Raw genomic sequence first — 19,852 nt, forward strand, 5'->3', positions numbered from 1 at the left:
ACTGTGACCACTGGGTTGGCTTTGTGAGCCACACTCATTATCCCTTCATCATTGCAGGATTTTTCTTCTGACATGTGGATATCAACAAATTATTCAATTAACAGTTATCAGGAACAAAGATAATGTTTCTGTAAGTCCTTATGACAATCTACTAGGGACAGACTTAAATTTTTATACGAAAGCCTTACCTTCTAGAAAGAATGGCATGGTTTTCTTGACTCTCATCTGACAATTAATTTGTCGCCCTGTTTTCCTTTTAGAGGTCCTCTGACGAGCCACAAGCTGAGCGATCCTGGCAGTTTCTGTGCAGGCTACAGCATAGCAGATGATCTGTGAGAAGCAGAGCAAGAACAAGACATTCTGAGAGCCAGTTTGCAGTGTCTGGGTGCCAGCAAGCCAATATACCCAAAGCTAGGTGTATGCAATTCTGCTTGGCTCTCTCCCAATTCTGCAGGACCAAAATTATATTTAACACAAAAGGAATCACACGTGATCTAGTATTCTTTCTCCAACTTGAGATTGTCATTTATTCTTTAAACGGGTATTAAATATCTTCAATAAAGTAGGTAACAAGGGGTTAGCAAATAAGCCCAAAACATCCAGTGCTCTACATACACCAGGACAGACACAAAGGTACATTTTTTCCCACTTACACAAGGAAAAGCAGTCAGGGCTCAGAGAGCGAAGCTCCTAGCTCACACACTGAGGCTGGCTCTGTGAGGCCAAAGTGTATTATTTTTTAAAATTACATTTGTTTGTGCATACGAGATTCTCATTTGAATTCAAGAATATGGCTTTGTGCCACCGTCAAATCACATTCATACTCTTTTGGCCAGTGCTTCTATTCTTGACAATACATTACAATGTAAGTCAAAAGAACAGTTACCTGCCTCAGTATGTTCAGAAGGGGAGATTAAATAGTCAAAACTTGGAAACATTTTTAAATGCCCAAAATAGGGGAGAAAAGAGTTAAAAATAAAACATATTTCAGAAAGTTTATGAAGCACTACCAGTTCATTCATTCATTTGGATAGCTGATCATTCAAGCATTCAACATATATTTATGAAGTATAGATTATGAAGAGAGAAAAGGCCAATCTCTCACTTTCAGAAATTCTTTTTCTAAAGAGAGAGAAAAGTTGAGAACTCTTTGATGAGTGCTATAAGGAACAGGAGCTGATGTCTTAAACTTGGGAGGCTGTGGGATGCCAACACACAGTACTACTGATATAAACTGTAATTAACTTGTGTCTTCTTCCCCTTACACAAGTTCTTACAGATGATCTTCTCCTCCAACTGTTCTCTTGATCCTGGTTTCCTTTTCTTCTCTACCTAGCCCCACCCCACCCCTGCTGCACCCCCAAACAGAAAAATCAAACATAATAAACTTGGTGGGAAACGTCTCAGAAGTTCAAATAAGGGAAAGGGTACCCAGAAACCTGCACCTTTGGGGCAGGGAGTGCAGGAGTTAATTCTGCCTGTCCCTATCATATTGAAATGGGCAGGTACCAGTAAGTGAGACTGCTGACACATAGAGTGAGCAAACATTGTCTATTGTACCCACACCACACTAATGCCCTTCCAGAGAAGCTAGAGGGCTTAAAGTGAGAGGATACTATGATCATATTCCTATGGAGGAGCTGGCTACTGAAGGAAGAAAACTACAACACAGCTTTTGACAGAGACACTCCTGCCATGAGTTATCAACTAGGAAATAAGCCAGGTCCAGATAGCAGGGATTGGCAAGAATGTGGTCAAAGATGAGAATTTAAAACTGCCCATTAGATCTAGTGACCAGGTCATTACTGACCTTTGCAAACACTTGCAAGAGGGCTAGTGACATGGCTAAATAGGTAAAGGCACTTGCTGCCAAATATGACTACCTGAATTCAATCCCCAAGTCCACACACAGGGTGGAAGGAGAGAACAAACTCTGAACTCCACATGTGTATTATGGTGTGTATGAGTGTGTGTCCATACATACACAATAAATAAATGTGTAATAAAAAACTGAAACAGTTGTACAGGTTTATAGTGAGTAGATATGACTTTTTCAAGTTTCCTGTACAGTTAGTTATTCTGTTTAGACACTGGAATTGGATAAATATCACAAATACTCTGAGGCATTACATTACATAAGACATGAGAATGTGGGCTGTACCTTAGGTGTGCTAATGCTATGATCTAAGCTACTCAGTGCTTTCACTTTTACCACAGGTATGAGATCAGAAGCACCAGGAGGGAGGTGACTTCAACTCTGTCTGAGAATTCTGACAGGCAAGATACCATCTTACCTCTCCAGATCTACTAGTTTCTATCCTGACAACTGCTGGCACACTTCTCAGGTAGGCTTCTAGAGTAGGGTAACCCAGCTGCTTGAAAGGGATCCAGTCTCCAGTCAAAGATCGGTACTCTCCTTGGAGTCGAGGTAATGCTATCCCGTTCTTATGAGACTGCAGGACAGCCCTTAGCATCTTTGAAACCAGATCTGCTTCCAGCATCTTCACCTATAAGAACACAGGAGAAGGTTATTATATTATGTCTCATCAGTCTGTGAATGGGAATAGATTTTTCAGAGCTGAAGCTGTTTATAGATTATGCCACAAACAAGTTTATAGATTATGCCACATACTCAGATTATGCTGAGTATCTCCTATGTGAGAATAATACAAGGAAATTATATATTTATATGGAGTACCATGGGAATGCAGGGTAAGTCAGAAAGGTATAAGAGGAGGCCTGCCTGGATTTCTGATGAATAGAACAGGAGGAAAACCAGGCTGTGGGGCTAGGTAGAATGCAAAGGCAGAGGTGTGGAGGTAGGAGAAAAGGGCACAGGAGTGCTCTGAGAACTCCAGGGAGCCATGTGACTGGCAGGACTGGAAGGGAATCCAAACTGGAGAGGGAGACAGGGGCAGACTTTCAGATAACCACAGTATGCTAATGACTGCATTTGTTAAAGTAATGCGTCACTGAAGGGAGATCACAAATGAGGAAAATAAAGTGATCGGCTCCAGTGTTTGAAAAGTCACTTAGCCTTAGTAAAAACTAAATTGGAAGATTTTCACAGATGTGAGAATGCTTGAAAATGTGGAGAACCTGAAAATAGGGCATGAGGAATTAAAAACAAAACAAAACAAAACAAACAAACAAAACCCAAGCTAAAAGTAGTTGGGATGCAGAAGCCACAAGTGATGAGGGCTCCAAGTATTTGGCTAAAGCCTGCTGGGTAGTAACTGCTCACAGAGCCATGGGCTGGAGGCAGGTTTGCAAGAGAGGAAAAGGTTGTGTTCATTCTGGACAGGTGGTTCCTGGATGTCCAAAGATAGCCATACAGATATATTCACTAGGAACTCAAGTTAGAGGCCTGAGCTGGCAGAGAGTCACTGGTCTTCAGCATCTGGATAGACAAGGACAAGGCTAAAGATGGATTTCTGTAGAAGATAGTCATGTAAGGAGGGATAGGTATAGGAAAAAGAACTACAAAAGGCTAACACAAGTGGGGAAGAGAGGAGGAAAGGGAGATGGAGAGGAGGGATAGGAGGGAAAGGATGAGAGCTGTATCCCAGTGTCTTGCAGACCAAAAAGGAATCAATAGAATGTTCAAAAGTGTGTCTGGCACAAACCGTTCAAACATGAGCACATACAACTACATCCATCTAATATTCAACAAAGATGTCAAAAGCATATACTGGAGAAATGCATAGCTTTCAACAAAATTGGAAGTCCATATGTAGAAGAATGAAATTAGGCCCCTATCTATCACCCTGCACACACACACACACACACACACACACACACACACACACACACACAAAAAAAAAAAAAAAAAAAAAAAACTTCAAATGGATCAAACCCCAAAAACCTAAATGTAAAACCCAAAACACTAAAACTACTACAAGAAAACATAGGCAGTTCCCTACAATATACAAGTATACAAAATTCCCTACAATATACAAAAGTTCCCTATAATATACAAGTTTACAAAAGGACTTTGTGAATAGGACCCCATTTGCCCAGGAATTGAGGCCAACAATTGATAAGTGTGACTTCATAAAACTGAGGAGCTTCTGCCTGGGTAAACACACAGAATGGGAGAAAATCTTTGCCATCTATACAACTAACAGAGGATTCATATCCAGAATATATAAATAACTAAAAAAGGAAACAGAAGTCTGAAAAACAAATGATCTATTTAAAAAATGGGCTTGGGACCTGAACAGGAAGTTCTCAAAAAGAAGACATAAAAAATGGCAAAGAAATATCTTCAAAAATGTTCACTATACCTAGCAATTAGGGAAATGCAAATCAAAACAACTTTGAGATTTCATCTTGCCCCAGTCAGAGTTGCAAAGATCAATAACAAATGCTGGAGGGGTTGTGGGAGAAAAAAAGAACCCTTTCTTACTGTTGGTGGGACAACAAACTCCTTAATCACCCTATAAATCAGGGTGGAAAACCCTCAAAGAACTAAAAATATATCTGCCATGGCCTAGCTATACTATTCCTTGAATATGCCCAAAAGACTTGACACCCTGCTTCACAGATACTTGCTTAGCCATGTCCACTGCCACACTATTCACAATAGCTAGGAAATGGAAACAACCTAAAACAACCTAAAGGTCCCTCAACCAACCAATAAACAGATAATGAAAATGTGGTTCATATACAATGGAATACTATTCAGCTGTAGAGAAAAAAAATCATGAAATCTGTAGGTAAATGGACAGAACTAGAAAGGATATTGAGTGAGTCAACCCAGACCCAGGAAGATGAACATTGAATAGTTTTTCATCTGAGATTACGGGGTCCAGCCGATGAGCTTGTGCCTGAAAGGAGTGAGGATTGAGAAAAGAAAGAGACAAAAGACAGAAGATAGAGTCGGGAGGACACTCAATGAATACTGAAGACACCCCAAGTTTGTTACTCATGGCCCTTATACACCTCAAGCAAAAGGGGAGGGCAAAAGACTTCCTCACCATGATACAAGGAATAAACAAATGTAATTACCTTCCCAATACCCAAAACATCTAGTCACCACACCCTAAATCAAACATCCTGTAATTTGGTCTTGAGGGTCAAGATATCCAGTAGCCACACCTTAAGTCAAACATACTATCCTTTAACCTTGAGTAAGAATAGGTTTGAACTCTCTGGCCTTAAGTCAATATGGAACAGAGTTGGTAACAAGGCCCTGACATGAGTCTCCTATCTCCAGATTATCAGATATGAGTACATATCCTAGAGTAACTGCAGAAACCAGCAGAGTAAAAGGGGACCATTGGTGAGGGTAGTAGCAGAATAGCAAGGTTCTAGTGATTTGAAGGAAGAAATGGGAAAAATGGGGGGGGGCTCTAATTAAGGAAGGGGATGAGATAAATACAGAAACAGGGAGAGGATATAAAACATACTATTAACTACATAAAATATCTATAATACTCATGAGTCTATATATACATACACATATATAGTTTAAATAAAAATTTCCCAACTTCACTAATAATGCCCCTTCTAAGAGTCATAAACTACTAATAAAAACTCCCAACACCAGGCTGAGCTAGACCTGACCTGAAAGCTTCCTCCCTCAGGAGTAGCATGCATGGTACCAGAAGGTGCCACATAAGCTTCCAAGGGAGGGGAGCAACAAACAGTCCTATCCAGCTACGAGGCCTATAAGCCACATCAACGACCAGCATGGCATGGTAACCCTAAGGGTGTAACAGTGGCACTCATACCTTGGAAACAAAATGGAAGTCATGCCTTGTACTGGAAACCCTGCCAATTACCCTGGGCCAGTGAAGTCACAGATCTGTGAGGAGAACTTATAACCACCACCTTACCAAAACCATCAAAATTCCTAACTACACTCTAAATATTTGTCCTTATACAGGGTCTTCAGTATTCAGTAGGAGGCATTCATTCTCCATCCACACTGATGAAAGAGGCAGCAGATTGAGGCTTGGTGAAAAGCTCTTGGATCAGCCCTTTCAGCTGAGCTAGAGGTAAGGATTAGCCAACGGCTACTTTGCTTCCCTGATCTTCAGGTTAAACCCCAATATCAGTCTCTGGGTCTTTTATTTTTTGTGTTACAATCACCAGTCGGGAAGGGAACCACCCACAATGGGCTGGGCCACCACCCATTGATAACCAATTAAGAAAATACCCTACAGGCTTGCCTACAGCCCCATCTTATCGAAGTATTTTCTTAATTGAAGTTCTCTCCTCTCAGATGATTTTAGCTCGTGTCAACCTCACATAAAACCATCCAGCACAGCACATCTGATAAAAATGCAGAGAACAAGTAACTGTGTGGGGCTTAGTACCAAATGATATATATATACGATGTAATTATAATTTCAAAAAATAATAGTAGACAAGTTGAACAAGAGAGAAAAATGAAAGGTGGATTTGAGACCCTAGGAATTAGCAGGGATTTTTGCTAATGATGTTTATCCGTCAACGATAGCTCATATTCTCTTTAGACTAGTAACTATCTAGCTTCAGTTTGTTCAGAGAAAAAGACAGAATGAAGAAACATTCAGAGTATCACTCAAGAAACCAGAAAAGGTGGCTTATCCTGTCACTAAAGGAAGGAAAGTGAAAAACCAGGGGACATTTTAAAATCTTTACCTATGCTGTCCAATAGAACTTTCTGTGATAAAATAACATTTTATTTACTTAAAAAACTTTTTAAAAAGACAGGGTTTCAGTTGGGCAGCATTTGGGAGGCAGAGGCAGATGGAGTTCAAGGCCAGCTTAGGCTACCCATCAAGTTCTAGGGCAGGCTCCAAAGCTGCACAGAGAAACCCTGTCTTGAAAAAACAAAACAAAACAAGGACAGGGTTTCAACATGTAGTCCAGGCTATCCTGGAACTCACCATGGTTCATGATATCCCTGACCTTGTGGTCTGCCTGCCTCAGCCTCTTCAGAGCTGAAATTATAGCCTGTGCCACCACACTCTGCTGAGGGAAACATTTTATGTGTGTGCTGTCCAAATGGGAGCCACTAGCCACATGTGGCTTTATGTACCTAAAACATACTAGGATGACTGAGGAAGTAAATATTTGATTTAAATGTGGCTAGTGGCTCCCACATTGGATAGCAGAGCTCTACATAAGCAGCCTTTCCTTTTCTCTGGCTTAGAAAACAGAAGAGCAAACCTCTGTAGTAATTTCCTTATTTGTCCATTTAAAAGAACAGCTCCTACGATGAGGGTCTAATATATATGACTCTCAAATGAAAGCAAAGCTCAAGTAGCAAATGCGGACCTGTTTTCCTAATGCACTTTTCTCTTCTCAACAAGACCTCCTCAGTCTGAACTGTCATAACTAGAATATATAATCCATACACGCCAACTGATTTTCAACAATGATGTTAGGGAAATTCAATGGAGAAAACTCAACATCCAATCATCCTTACACACACACACACACACACACACTCACCACAAAAAAAAAAAAAAAGAACCTCGAACCCTAGAACCCTATGAGAAACTAACTTGAGAAAGATTATCTAGATCAGACATAAACAGTTATGAAACATTCAGAACAACACCAGAGTGTATCTCTGTGACCTCGGACTATGTCAAGATTATTATTTTTAACTGCAGAATAAGGTGACAAGTTGAATTTCATCAAAAATTTAAATTTCTGTTCTTCCAAAGGACATTAGGAAAATGACGACAATGTCAGACTAAGAGAAAATATTTTCATAATACAGCCATTGAAGAGTTGGCATTTAGCTGGATGAAGGCCTTTAATCCCAGTACTCACGAGGTAGAGGTAGGAGGATCTCTATAAGTTCAAGGGTAGCTTGGTCTACAAAGTTAATTCCAGGATATGCAGGGTTTTATAAAGAGACCCTGTATCAAAAAAAAAAAAAGAAAAAAGAAAGGAAGGAAGAAAGAAAAGAAAAGAAAAGGAAAGAACTAGTACTCTGCATACACACTCAAAACTCAATAGAGAACTACTGAAATATGCAAATGACTTGAACACACTTCAGTAGAGATGCACATGTCAAAAACAAACACTTTTAAAAAATTATTTTTTGAGATTATAATATAATCACATTGTTTCACCCTTCCCTTTCCTTCCTCCAAGTCCTCCCTGCACACAGACAACAAAATCACTAATAAAGTCAAAATGGCAGACAGAGCAAAAAACAAAACATCTCCCATATGAAGACCTTAGTTCAAACCTCCAGAACTGTCCAAAAGTCTGTAATGCCAGCAGCTCTATGCTGAGATGAGAGGCAAGAGATAGGATCCCTGGGAGCTCCCAGGCCAGCGAGCTTGGCATATTCAGCAGAAAAAAACAAAGACTTTGTCTCAAACAAGGTAGAAGGTCAGTACCAATCTCAAGTTCTCCTCTCACTCCTGCATGTGTACCACAACACAGGGGTACCCACATTACCCACACACACCCCACCACCGTCACCAACAGCAACAACTTCTGATGGGCCAGACAGATGTCCCGGTGGGTAAAGTGCTTGCTACACAAACATGAGGACATGAATTTGGGAACCTAGCACTCACATGAAAAGCTAAGCAGACAACATACATTTATAACACCATCACTGGAGGGAAGAGGCAGGGTAGCCAAAAAGAAGAACCCTGGGCTGGAGAATGGCTTAGTGGGTAAGAGTGGTCGCTGTCTTCCAGAGATCCCAAGTTCAAGTCCAGTCACCACACGTGGATCACAACTATCTATAATGGGATCTGATGCCCTCTTCTGGAATGCTGGCATATGTGCAGACAGAGCACTCATAATTTAAAGAATAAATAAATGATACTTCTTTAAAAAGGAAAACCTGTCTCCCACTCCCCCCCCCCCAATAGGTTAAAAAGCAGTAGAATAAGATACTCAACTTCAAGCCCTGGCCTCCAACACATGCATGCTCTAGCAAGCACACCCACACAAACATGCATATCTCTAACACATACACATGCAAAAACCACACACACTTTTTAAAATGACAACACAGTCCTGATGAGAATGCAGAGTAACCAGAACGTACATGCATTTTTGGTGGGTATTCAAAGCAGGTCTCTGAAACTAGTTTAGCAGTTTCTCAGAAGTGAAGCATATACTAGACACAGAACTCGGCAATCCTACTCCTGAGTAACTAGCCAAGAAAAATGACATAAAGCCTGTGCATTCATGGTATACAAACTTGCCTTGTGGGGACAATCTTCTGACAGGCTTATTTTAATAACTACTAGAAAGCCTTTCACTAACACATACAAAGAAGGTTTACAAGACCAGGCTTCCTTCATCCTGCCGCTCATCCAAAGTGAGTTCTTTAGCTGCCCCACACAAGTCTGCTTCTCCTTCCTCTCTAGGACAGTTTTCCACCTTGTCCAGGAAAGGAGCCCTCTGTCTTCCTTCTTTCTGTTTTGAAAGTGTGGCCAACAGCAGTTTCCCAAGCAAGGCCTTTGTTTTAGGAAGGTAAGGAGGTGGTGAAAGTCACATACTCCACTCAGGACTTAACTGTCACTGGAAAGCTGGTTTCAAGGCTTCCTTCTCTAATTCCATTCCCTCTTTCCATGCACTGAACCCAACAGGTATCATATGACCAGGGCCCTAACTGCCCTGCCCTTCTACTGCAATACTTAGTCATCATTCCCGTGGACAGGCAGAGGCTTCAATGACAGAGCTCATCTGTGTGGAACAGTGCATGTGCATCCTCAGTTTTCATTCCTATCATTTAACCTGCATGCTGAATTCTGTTCCCTAGCAATTGCTTTAGCTAAGTGAAATTTTCTGAACTGCTCTGGTAAAGTTTCATGCTACCACATACCTGCTACTGACATTCTCTTTTAAAAACACAGATTATAAAAATTTTAAAAGTCTATATTTTAGTATTTATTTCCACAGCAAAGCTGCTACAAATAGGTGATATATTTTGATTCCATTTGGTGGGCGGGACCTGGAGCCTACAGAAGGTTGTGTCTGGGTCTGCTTATGCTTGTGTGTCCAAATTCAATGCCAGCATGCAAACAGCACATTTATTTTCCTGGCACAAGCTCCTTCTCCAAGGCCCCAGCATGAGGAGGCTCCCTACCAGTAGTTCTTATTCCTTCTACCTCAACACCAAGCAATACTTGAAGATGGATGCCTGACATCCACCACTCCCCACCACCTCCATGAGGTCGCACTAGTCCATCTTTGCCTCTTGACTGGTCTCTGCTTCCACTTTACTTTCTAGAATCTACTCTTCAGACCACATATATCAAACAAAGAAGTCCTTACATATTAAATCCCATCATGCCATTCTCCTGCTCAAAACCTTCTACTTCCTTCCATCCTGTCTCATTCAGACAAAAAACTAAAATCTTCTCTGACCTCAATTCTTCTCTTTTCTTTTCCTCACTCTACTGTACTCATCCTTACCTTTCAGGGACTGTTTCTGGAACAGCCCCACCTCAGGACCTTTGTGCTTGCCAGTCTCACACCTGTAACTCCTTGCCCCAGGGTCAATACTACTTTCTTCACATAAATACCTCAAACATCATATTCTCAGCAATGCTTTTGCTGGCCACCACTCCACTCAAAGTCACCACTGTGCCAACTGCACAGTGATCTCTATTCTACTACTGTTCCTTACTGTGTATCATCACCCAATATTATGCCACTGGCTCCTTCACTGCAAGATTTGTGTCTGTTCCCTGCAGACTCTTCAGTGTCTAGTCCACAAGAACTCAATAAATTATTATATTGAATGAATGAGAAATTCTCCATCTAACTATCCATTCCCTCTTCCTTCTACTCGCTATAATACAACACATATGTGAGCTATTATATGAATAATCATGAAGCCATTTATTATTAAAACTTTCCTCAAGTTACATTGATTGTTATAAACTAAACAAGACTATGACTGTCACCAGATGAAAAGCAACTGTTAGGCTATTCCTGGGCTCCTCGTTCACATTGAGCTCCAAGTTCACAGTGAGTAGACAGTGGTCAGGGCATTATGATGGCATTACTGTCAGGTGTCCATATCCTAGGGGGCAGTAAGTGCTGCTGCAGTGCCTGAACACTGCACACTTAGGCATGTCTCTGATTCCAGTCAGAGTGCTGGGATTCATAACACAAAGTGTTACTCCACATAAGCTTTTGGTGGTTATCTATTTAATCAACCAACAAATACCACATGTACATGTACAGTAAGTAATAGATTTTCAGGGTTTTTTTTTTTAAGCTACAAAAAGGAGCTCATAGTTGAGAAAAGTAGAAAGCCATGCCCATGCAGATGCCTGCAGTCTGTAAACTAAGGTCATTCTACCCTCCCCCATCCCCACTTTCTCCCTAAAGTACACTGTCTTGCAAGGAACACTAGCTCCCTAGACATCTGAGGCTGCAAGGTGAGGACCTGAAAGATGGTTAAATACTGTTAACTCCTGGGATGGGAGAAAGGAAGCTCAGGTGCTTACCTTGTTCTCATGCACGGTGAATTTTCTAGTCTCTGTTGCAAATCCCATTAGCTGTATTGCTTTAGGTACTGATCAAAAACAGAGACACGGCTTAAATAGTATTTTACAGTGTATAGTGCTCTAGAATGCTGTAATTTATGAACTCTTTGATTATCATGACATTTTTGTTGGTCTGTTTATAATTTTTACTGATGGCAATTACACTCTTCAGGTACAAAGGAATATCTTCCTCTAAAAAAATTTCAAGTGCTTCTTTTTTGTAAATCTTGAGAATCATTCATTATAAGAACAACAGTGAGCTTACCAAGGGAATTTTAACTTTTGAGAGTTCAAAGGCAAAGTTTTGGGTATTCTGCCTCAACCTTTCCCCTTATTTCTAGTCTCTAAAAATGTTGTGGTAGATGCAAATTTGGTTTTCACTGAATCTAAGTGAAATTTAAGGCTTTTACTTTGTGCATCTTGAATATCCTATAATACCAGGTGACCACAAGTGAGGCTAGGTAGAGAGAAATGGAGTGGCCCTTCCATTTCAGAGTGAAGAGCCTCTGGTCCACATTCCTGAGGACTGCCGAGACAGTACAGGGGTTGCCTGAGCTAAGTAAAACTCCCAAGCAGCAAAGCAAACTAAAAATTGGCACGAGGAATTAGTCACAAAGCCAGCTTGCAAAGACCTGTCAATGAAGAAGAAATGCTATAACAGGCCATACTTCATTTTCACTCCCTCCTGCTCTTTCTTCTCCTTACTCATGGGAACAGAAGCATCAAACCAGCATTACATGCACTTCAGCACAATGTGTGCATGCAGAAACTACTCAAGAAACTTTTGCATTAGAATGCTATGTATGGGAAATGGCCATAGATAAAATATACTGGCTGAAAATAGAAAACAAGCTGGAGAAATTTCTAGTTTTGTATTTAATTCAAAATATCAGAAGTTGTCTTGATTCACTTACTTGCCTTATAAACATGTGTAACAACAGACAAGTTTGGTGAGCAAGCCAGTGGATCTCCATGATTTCTCTAAGAAGTAGGCAAAAGGTCACTAACTTTTGCAAATGGTCTTGGAACAAAACACAATTAATTCCCCAGACCCAGCTGTCTAGAGCATTGTAGGGAATAGACCCAACCTCAGAAAGAGGACCTGGGACTAGCAAAGAATGGTAGCAGGCTGTTGTCTAACAGTTTCTCTAGATTGAAATACCCCATCCCGCTGGGAAGCTCCTTAAAACAAGAAGGTAAACAATTCAAAATAGCTCCAGAAGTCCATGAAACTGACTAGATTCTCTAGATCCCCTCCCTGCCAGAGTAAGCAATAAAAGCTGAGAGATCCTATCAGACAAGCCAAGCTGCACAGGATCCGAGACCAGCCAGCTGTCTGGAAGGGGTTTAGAACAACTGGGTCACTTGGAAAGGATAGTTTTCAACCTGTTAAACTAACTGCCTGCAGGCTGTGCAGTGTGCTTCAGGTTTCCAGCTTCTGTGAGCTGTCAGTCATGCTGGGATGGGCCTTGGTGATGCAGCTGTCTGAGTCATTTCTGCTCCTGTAACTCCTCAGCCATATACCTGTACATAACCCCAATAAAACTCACTGGTTCACCAAGTAGAACTTTAATGGCATCTGTACTTTGGTTTGTCATGGGCTCCTTATCTAGGGTGAGTAGATGTGTGTGTAGCACCTCCCCAAGAAAAGTTTTGTCACACAACACAGGCACCTTAACAGGTACTACCACAAGTTGACTTAGCAGAGATATAGCCTAATCCAATAGAATGTCACATGTTGCAAAAGCTCTAATGACCTGACTGCTCCTCCTTTCCCATCACCTTTTCCCTTTCCTCTATGCTACACACTTCACTGCAAATGCCCCACGATGCTAATGCTGTATAAGAAGTATAGGACATCACATTTAAATATTGTGTGTGTGTGGTGGGGTGGTACTGGAGACAGAAATCAGGGCCTTCTGCATGCTAAGCAAGGGCTCTACCTCTAAGATACATTGCTAACTCTAAATTTAAACAATTTACATGACTTAAAACAATCCTCATCATATTTCAAAACTATATTGTATAAAATTGCTCTTTTTCTTTAATATACCTAGAAAGGACTCAAAAGAGTCTTACATTGAAGAATCTGTGGAAGTTTTTGTTGTTTGCTTGAGACAGTGTCTCCTTATGATGCTCAGACTGGCCTCAAACTTCAGATCCTCCCGCCTTTGACTCCTAAGTGCTGGGATTCAGATGTACCACACACAACATGAGCTTTGATGCGTTTGAAATAGATGTTTTCTGATGCTGCCCACCATGGTCTTGGGTATCCCACAGGCAAGCATCCATATTCCTCCAGTGTCCTATGGTTATGGGTGTCTACCAACCAACCACAGTGCACTAGTCTGGTTCTTATCTGTGTTTTTTTCTGCTGCTAAATTTCTCTTTTTTCCAACTATTTTTAACTGTATAATTTGTCTTGTCTTTCTCACTATATTTTTCCCATTATAAATTCTAATTCCCCTTCATAAATTCTAATTACCCAAATAACCCCAAAGGATTATTAGGGGAAACTCTCTTACCCTTTTAGCTACTTCCTCAATATTGAAGCATCTGTATTATCTCACTAGAGCAGGGGGTTGCACCCCCCACGGGAGTTATATATTAAATATTAATATTACGATTCATTAACAGCAGCAAAATTACAGTTATGAAGTAGCAATGAAAACAACTTTATAGTTGGGAATCACCACAACATGACGAACTATACTAAGGATGCAGTCTTAGGAAGATTGAGAACCACTGCTCTAGAGAATATACTTCGGGTAACTGCTACTCTCTCCTTAAGATCTTACATGATCTTACCAAGTAGGGACCTAAAAGCCCCAGAAAGTGTGTGCTGGAAGATTTTAGACATTACTTAAGCTAATTCAAGCCTTTCATCTTACCAAGCAGTAAACAAGCCTCAGAGAGGGTAGGATGTATCTAAGATTCTTACCCAGCAATTTCTCATCTGGAAAGGTGTGTGGGTTGTTTCTGCTTTTCATTTAAAAGACAAAGTCCCCCTATGTAGCCTTCTATCAGACGCCAGAGTGCTGGGATTATAGGTATTCACCACACCCAGTGTGCACAAGCTTACAGGGCTGTTATTTCCTTTCCAATGATAGTCTACTTGTTGAACCTAAGTAAGTCTATCTATAACTGGTTTTTAAAGGAAAGAGTAATTCTCTTCCTTAGAGGTTTTTAGGAAGCAGTTTATCTTTTTATTCTTGTTATTTCAAATTATTTATTTTGGCCACTACAGAAATATATCTAAGTTAGGAATTTCTGTAAGTCTACACACTGAGATGATTAAGTTAGTTGGCTGGTCAGGAATCTGGGTCTCAACCCTAATTCTAACTACCAAGTACCTGTGCCTTTTTGAGCACAGGCAAAGCTATTGGTTCTATGCTTTCCTCAGATTCCTTTGAGGAGGAAATGGGTATTGTAGAATGTTATTTTAAGATCTGGTACACTTATTTATGCTGTGGTACATTTGCTTAATAATGCAAAAATGGGTTGCATTCTTTTATGTTGTATTTGTTTAACTCTGATGCTGTGTTACTCTGTCTAAAACACATGACTGTTCTAATAAAGAGCTGAACAGCCAATAGTATGGCAGGACAAAGGATAGGCAGGGCGGGCAGACAGAGAGAGTAAATAGGAGAAGTCTGGGCAAAGAAAAGATGGAGGAGCAAAAAAGAGGAGGAGAGAGGATACCAGGGGTCAGTCACAGCTACACAGCAAACCACGGGGAAAGAAAAAAAAGGGGGGCATACAGAAATAAAGATAAAAGCCTACAAACAAAAGATAGATGGTATAATTTATGTTAAGAAAAGCTGGCGAGTAACAAGTCAAGCTAAGTCTGGGCATTCAAAGTAAGAATAAGACTGTGTGATTGATTTATGTGGGAGCTGAGTGGTGGACCCCCAAAAAGCCAAAGAGTAATGAGTAAACAAACAAACAAACAAACAAACAAAAATATCCTACAAATGGGCTCCAAAGTTCTGATGGAAATTACCAGTTTGCTTGCTCATGACAAAGCTACACAGGCTGAAATATTAAGTCTGGCTGGAAATCTCATTGGATTATCTTGGTTCAGCAGAAGCTCTGACTGGCACACACTTGGACTAAAAATTACAAAACTGATTATTTTTTGTTTGTTTGAAAAGACAGACTTTGACCTCTTGGGGAATTCATGGAAACAATGAAGGACAGTGAAGGAAACAAATTTGGAACAAAGAAAGAAGCCAATTCACATAAATATGAAAGTCAAATTCATTCTAATCGACAAGAAACTCCTATTCCATGAAAGCATCCAGACATTTTTTCCACATCAAAGCTCAGTTCTTGCTGTTTGTATTTCATCAAACACAAACAAGCACGCAGAATTTAGTTATAAAGTGTATTCTTTACATTTCTATTAAACATCCGTTATATTAGAAAGATCCTTGTAAGAGTTCCAAACTCATAATGCAAAACACAATAGTTCACTCAGCCATGTTCATGTGGCGCATTTAAAAGGGTATTAGCAGGGATTACATTTCACTTCCAATCCACAGGACTAAAATCGGAGGGCACTGCCAAGTGCTGCCTCGCTGTCTTGGCAAAGATGGAATCTACAAAAGAGAAGGGTTGAGGAGCTGTGGACTCCACAACCGGCTCAGTACTTTGCATGTAACTGAAGCTCAACTATGTCATCTGGGTACAACGACAAAAATCACCATGTGCCAATTTATCCTATAAAAACATCTGTGTGTCTCTGTCCCCAAAAACCCTCAAGTCCCAAACTGTAAAATATGGCCAGTTTGGAGAAAGGAAAAGAACCACTTTTATGAGCCAAAGGGTTTACCTCGTCTTGACAACACTTCGAAGGGTAAGTTAACTATTACCATTTGGTACATGAAAAAAACAGGCTCAAAGAAAGGGTGCAATTTATTCCTGACCTCACAATTAAGCTCTGAAGCCCAGATGCCAGTATGTATCAGCAAAGGCCCCACTGTAGAATGCCACACTCTCATCCAGGAAGTGACAGTGATTTAGTTCTAAATTTCACTTCTATCACTAAAGCGTTTCCATTCCCAAGAACACTTCTCTGCAGATGTCCAGAGCCGAAGGGGTTACCAACCAGAATACTGGTTTCCTTGGTTGGTCTGTAGTGGCAGTATCAGAATCCTTTGGGGCTGGGTCTTGACTAACATCTCTATACACAGCTCCCTTCCCTGCTCCCAAAATGACTGGGGAATGGTAGCCCTGGATATTAATAGAAATATACCCCTCAAGAGGATGGGAAGAGAAAAGCCGTCAGCTCCGACTTCCAAGACAACTTCTCCGTAGAAGCTTGTTTCCTCCCCAGCGCTCACGGTTGACAGGAACGGCTACATGTAGGTCCTGCCTGATGTGCGCGGCCTTCACGGGCCGGTCTCGAGGGCGGAGGCCGCCGCAGTGTGGCCCGCGGGCAGGCACAACTGCGCAGAGCTCGGGTACCTCTGCCCCGCACGGGCGGCCACGGCCGGTTGCTCCTGCCCGGGAGCCACTTCTTGCTCAGATCTGCGCGCCGCCCACGCCCCCCTCTGCATCTCTGGCTGCACCGCGGCCTCCCCGCTGGACGCCCGGCCCACGTCCCGGGGCGTCACGCACGACGCTCTGGAATCCCGCCGCGTCGGGGACCAGGCCGGGGCCTGAGACGCCGCGCCCCGCCGCTGTCCCGCCCGAGCCCAGCCGCCCCGCAGCCCGTCCCGCGTCGCCCTCACCTGTCGCGCCCCGACCTGAGCTCACCTCGTCCCGGGGGCCCCTGGCCCACGCCCGCGCCTCTGGGCCCGGCTCCCTCCGCCTCCTCCGCCAGGGCCCCGATGCGGCCGCCGCCCACTTTCGGTTTCCCCCGCACGGCCTGAGCCGGGGCTTGGGAATCACCTAAAGCCCCGCCCGCTAGGCCACGCCCCACCACACCACGCCCCGCCCCTCGGCCGCCCGGCTCGGCTCGACTCGGCTCTACGCAAGCGCAGGCGCTCAGGCCGCCGCCGCCCACTCCGGGGTCCGCGGGTGAGAGGGGAAACCGACGCCGCCTAGCGGTTTCTGCGCGTGCGCACGCCGGGCTGGAGCTCGGGCTGTGGGCTTCACACTCCTTCCCTAAAGTTCATTCTCTTCAGCATCTCACTAGTTCGTTTTCATTCCCGTAGACAATCCGTCTTCAGCTGTCTTCTCGGTCACTCTCTGGAGGAAGGTGACCACACTAAAATGCCAGCCTTCTTCTATCCTTTCTTTTCTGCTTTGTCACGTCTCCTTCACACCTGTATAGCTGCACCACTTTCATCCACTGCCCTAAAATTAAAGCTGTCGGAGGACAGGGATCTTGGGATCCTGCCCAGTATGTAATAAGCATGAAATACATACTTGTCAAATTCGTTCATTCATTCTAACAGTGTGGGATATCTGCTATTTATTCACCCCTTCGCAGTAATTCCACTAACATTTTCTTAACACCTGGTTTGCCTTGAGCTCACCATGAACACTTTCCATCATTCTGTATGTTTTTGCTGAGAGTTTGCTGCCTACTCCAGCTGGCATTTTTTTTTTTTTACAGTTTGAGATATACTTGCCATACTATAAGCTGCATGATTCAATGTACATTCGATGAATTTGGTATGCATACAACAGAGAAACCATCACAGAAACTAACATAACGAGCACAGCCACACCCTCATAAGTTCTCCCTCTTTCTATAATATTTACCTTATGCCCCATTCCTTAGTCCTGTAACTTCTCTTTTATATTAGATCTGCTTGTTTTTTTCCCCCTAGGGTTTTATATAAATGTAATTATTTCATATGATTGTCTTTTGGGGGAAGGGTGTGGCTTTCTTCACTCAGCAGAATTCTATTGAGATTCTTTTGTGATGTTGCATATACTAGTGGTTTATATCCTTCAAGTCCACTTTCAGATATTGACCCAAGACAAAGGAAAGGGTTTATCGGCCACAGACCTGTACAAGGATGTTTATTTGCTTGCAATACCTAAAAAATAGAGATAGCATAAATATCCTTCAGTGGGTGAGTGGATAATTAACTGTTATGGACTTAATACCTCCTGTCAAATAGCAAAAGTGTGTGGAGGACCTATAAGCCTTGTGCTTAAGGAACTTTCCATTCATTGAAAAGCTGTAGTAGGCGATGAATAGACTGGATGGAGATTGTGGAAAGCCAGATATCCTGTGCTCAGCAGATTCTGTCCTAAGGCTTTGGCCAGGAATGTTCTTTGAACACAGTTCCCTTTCATAATCTCACATCTGGCCCCTGCCTAAATCTGCCCAAGTGTCTCTCTCTGAAACTGAGTTCTCTACATCTCCTTTATTCTGTTTCAGTCTGTTTCGGATGTCTTTCTCCCTGCCCTGTTCCCTGTTCCCAATGCTGTCACTCTATGGATTCAGAGACTTGTAGAATATTATTTTGAGATGTGTTATATTTGTTTATGCTGTGTTAAGCATTTGTTTAATGATGCACAGATGTGTTGCATTCTTTTATTTTGAATTTAACTCTATGAATCTGTGTTACTGTGCCTGTCCAAAACACCTGATTGGTCTAATAAAGAGCTGAATGGTCAATAGTGAGGCAGAAGAAGGGATAGACAGGGCTGGCAGGCAGAGAGAATAAATAGAAGGAGAAAAAGAGGCATCCGGAAGCAAGAGAGATCAAGGAGCAAGAAAAGAAGGGGCCAGCCACAGAGTAAAAGTGAAAGTAAGATTATAGAAGTAAGAAAATGAAAAAGCCCAGAGTCAAAAAGGTAGATAGGATAATTTACATTAAGAAAAGCTGGCTCGAAATGAGCCAAGCTAAGGCCAGGCATTAGTAAGTAATAATAAGTCTCCATGTGATTAGCTTGGGAGCTGGATGGCAGGCCCTCCAAAAGAACAAAGAGTTAAAAACAACTAACTACAGAGACTTCATGCTTTCTCCCTACGCTGTCCCCTAATCTACTCCAAACGTGGCAGTGGCTTTCACAGATCTAGAATACAGCCAGCTCCCTATTTGGACTCTACAATACTCATGGCATGTCCTAGCTCCACACTCAGATGGGGGTGGGGGATCGAAACAGCACCTATGAACTGAGAGGATGCCTTCGGGGAGAGGAAGTTAGACAGTACTGAGTTCAGTACAAAATAAATCATAAAATGATGTGCATGGACCCTAAGTCTGAGATCCTTTATGCTGTAGCTAGTTTTCTGTAACCAGCTTTATAGTAGCCACACACAAGTATTTCAAGTGTGCAGTTTGATGAATGTTAACAGATGTATCCAACTGTGTAGCCACTATCACCATCAAATGATGAACTAGTCTTTTCATTCCTAAAAGTTACCTTGTGCCCTCTGCCTACCTTTGTTCCCTCCCTGTACCCACCAC

General features: G+C 42.1%; 1 protein-coding gene across 2 annotated transcripts in view; it reads right to left on the reverse strand.

Moving 5' to 3' along the window:
- The window catches only part of Tdrd7 (tudor domain containing 7), a 65,557-nt gene extending 48,178 nt beyond the window's left edge, over positions 1 to 17,379 (reverse strand). Inside the window, exons 1-3 of one of the 2 annotated variants that reach the window (XM_027403164.2) lie at positions 17,235 to 17,379; positions 2,295 to 2,507; positions 189 to 330 (exon numbers count right to left, since the gene is read on the reverse strand). In XM_027403164.2, the coding sequence (XP_027258965.1) occupies positions 189 to 330; positions 2,295 to 2,501 (349 nt within the window). In that variant the 5' untranslated portion in view covers positions 2,502 to 2,507; positions 17,235 to 17,379. Of the gene's footprint in view, positions 1 to 188; positions 331 to 2,294; positions 2,508 to 17,209 lie in introns of both variants that reach the window. The other variant, XM_027403165.2, reaches the window with a different exon arrangement.
- Positions 17,380 to 19,852: the final 2,473 nt, after the last annotated feature.

Source organism: Cricetulus griseus, chromosome 2, assembly GCF_003668045.3.
Source record: "Cricetulus griseus strain 17A/GY chromosome 2, alternate assembly CriGri-PICRH-1.0, whole genome shotgun sequence".
NCBI classification, from domain to species: Eukaryota; Metazoa; Chordata; class Mammalia; order Rodentia; family Cricetidae; genus Cricetulus; species Cricetulus griseus.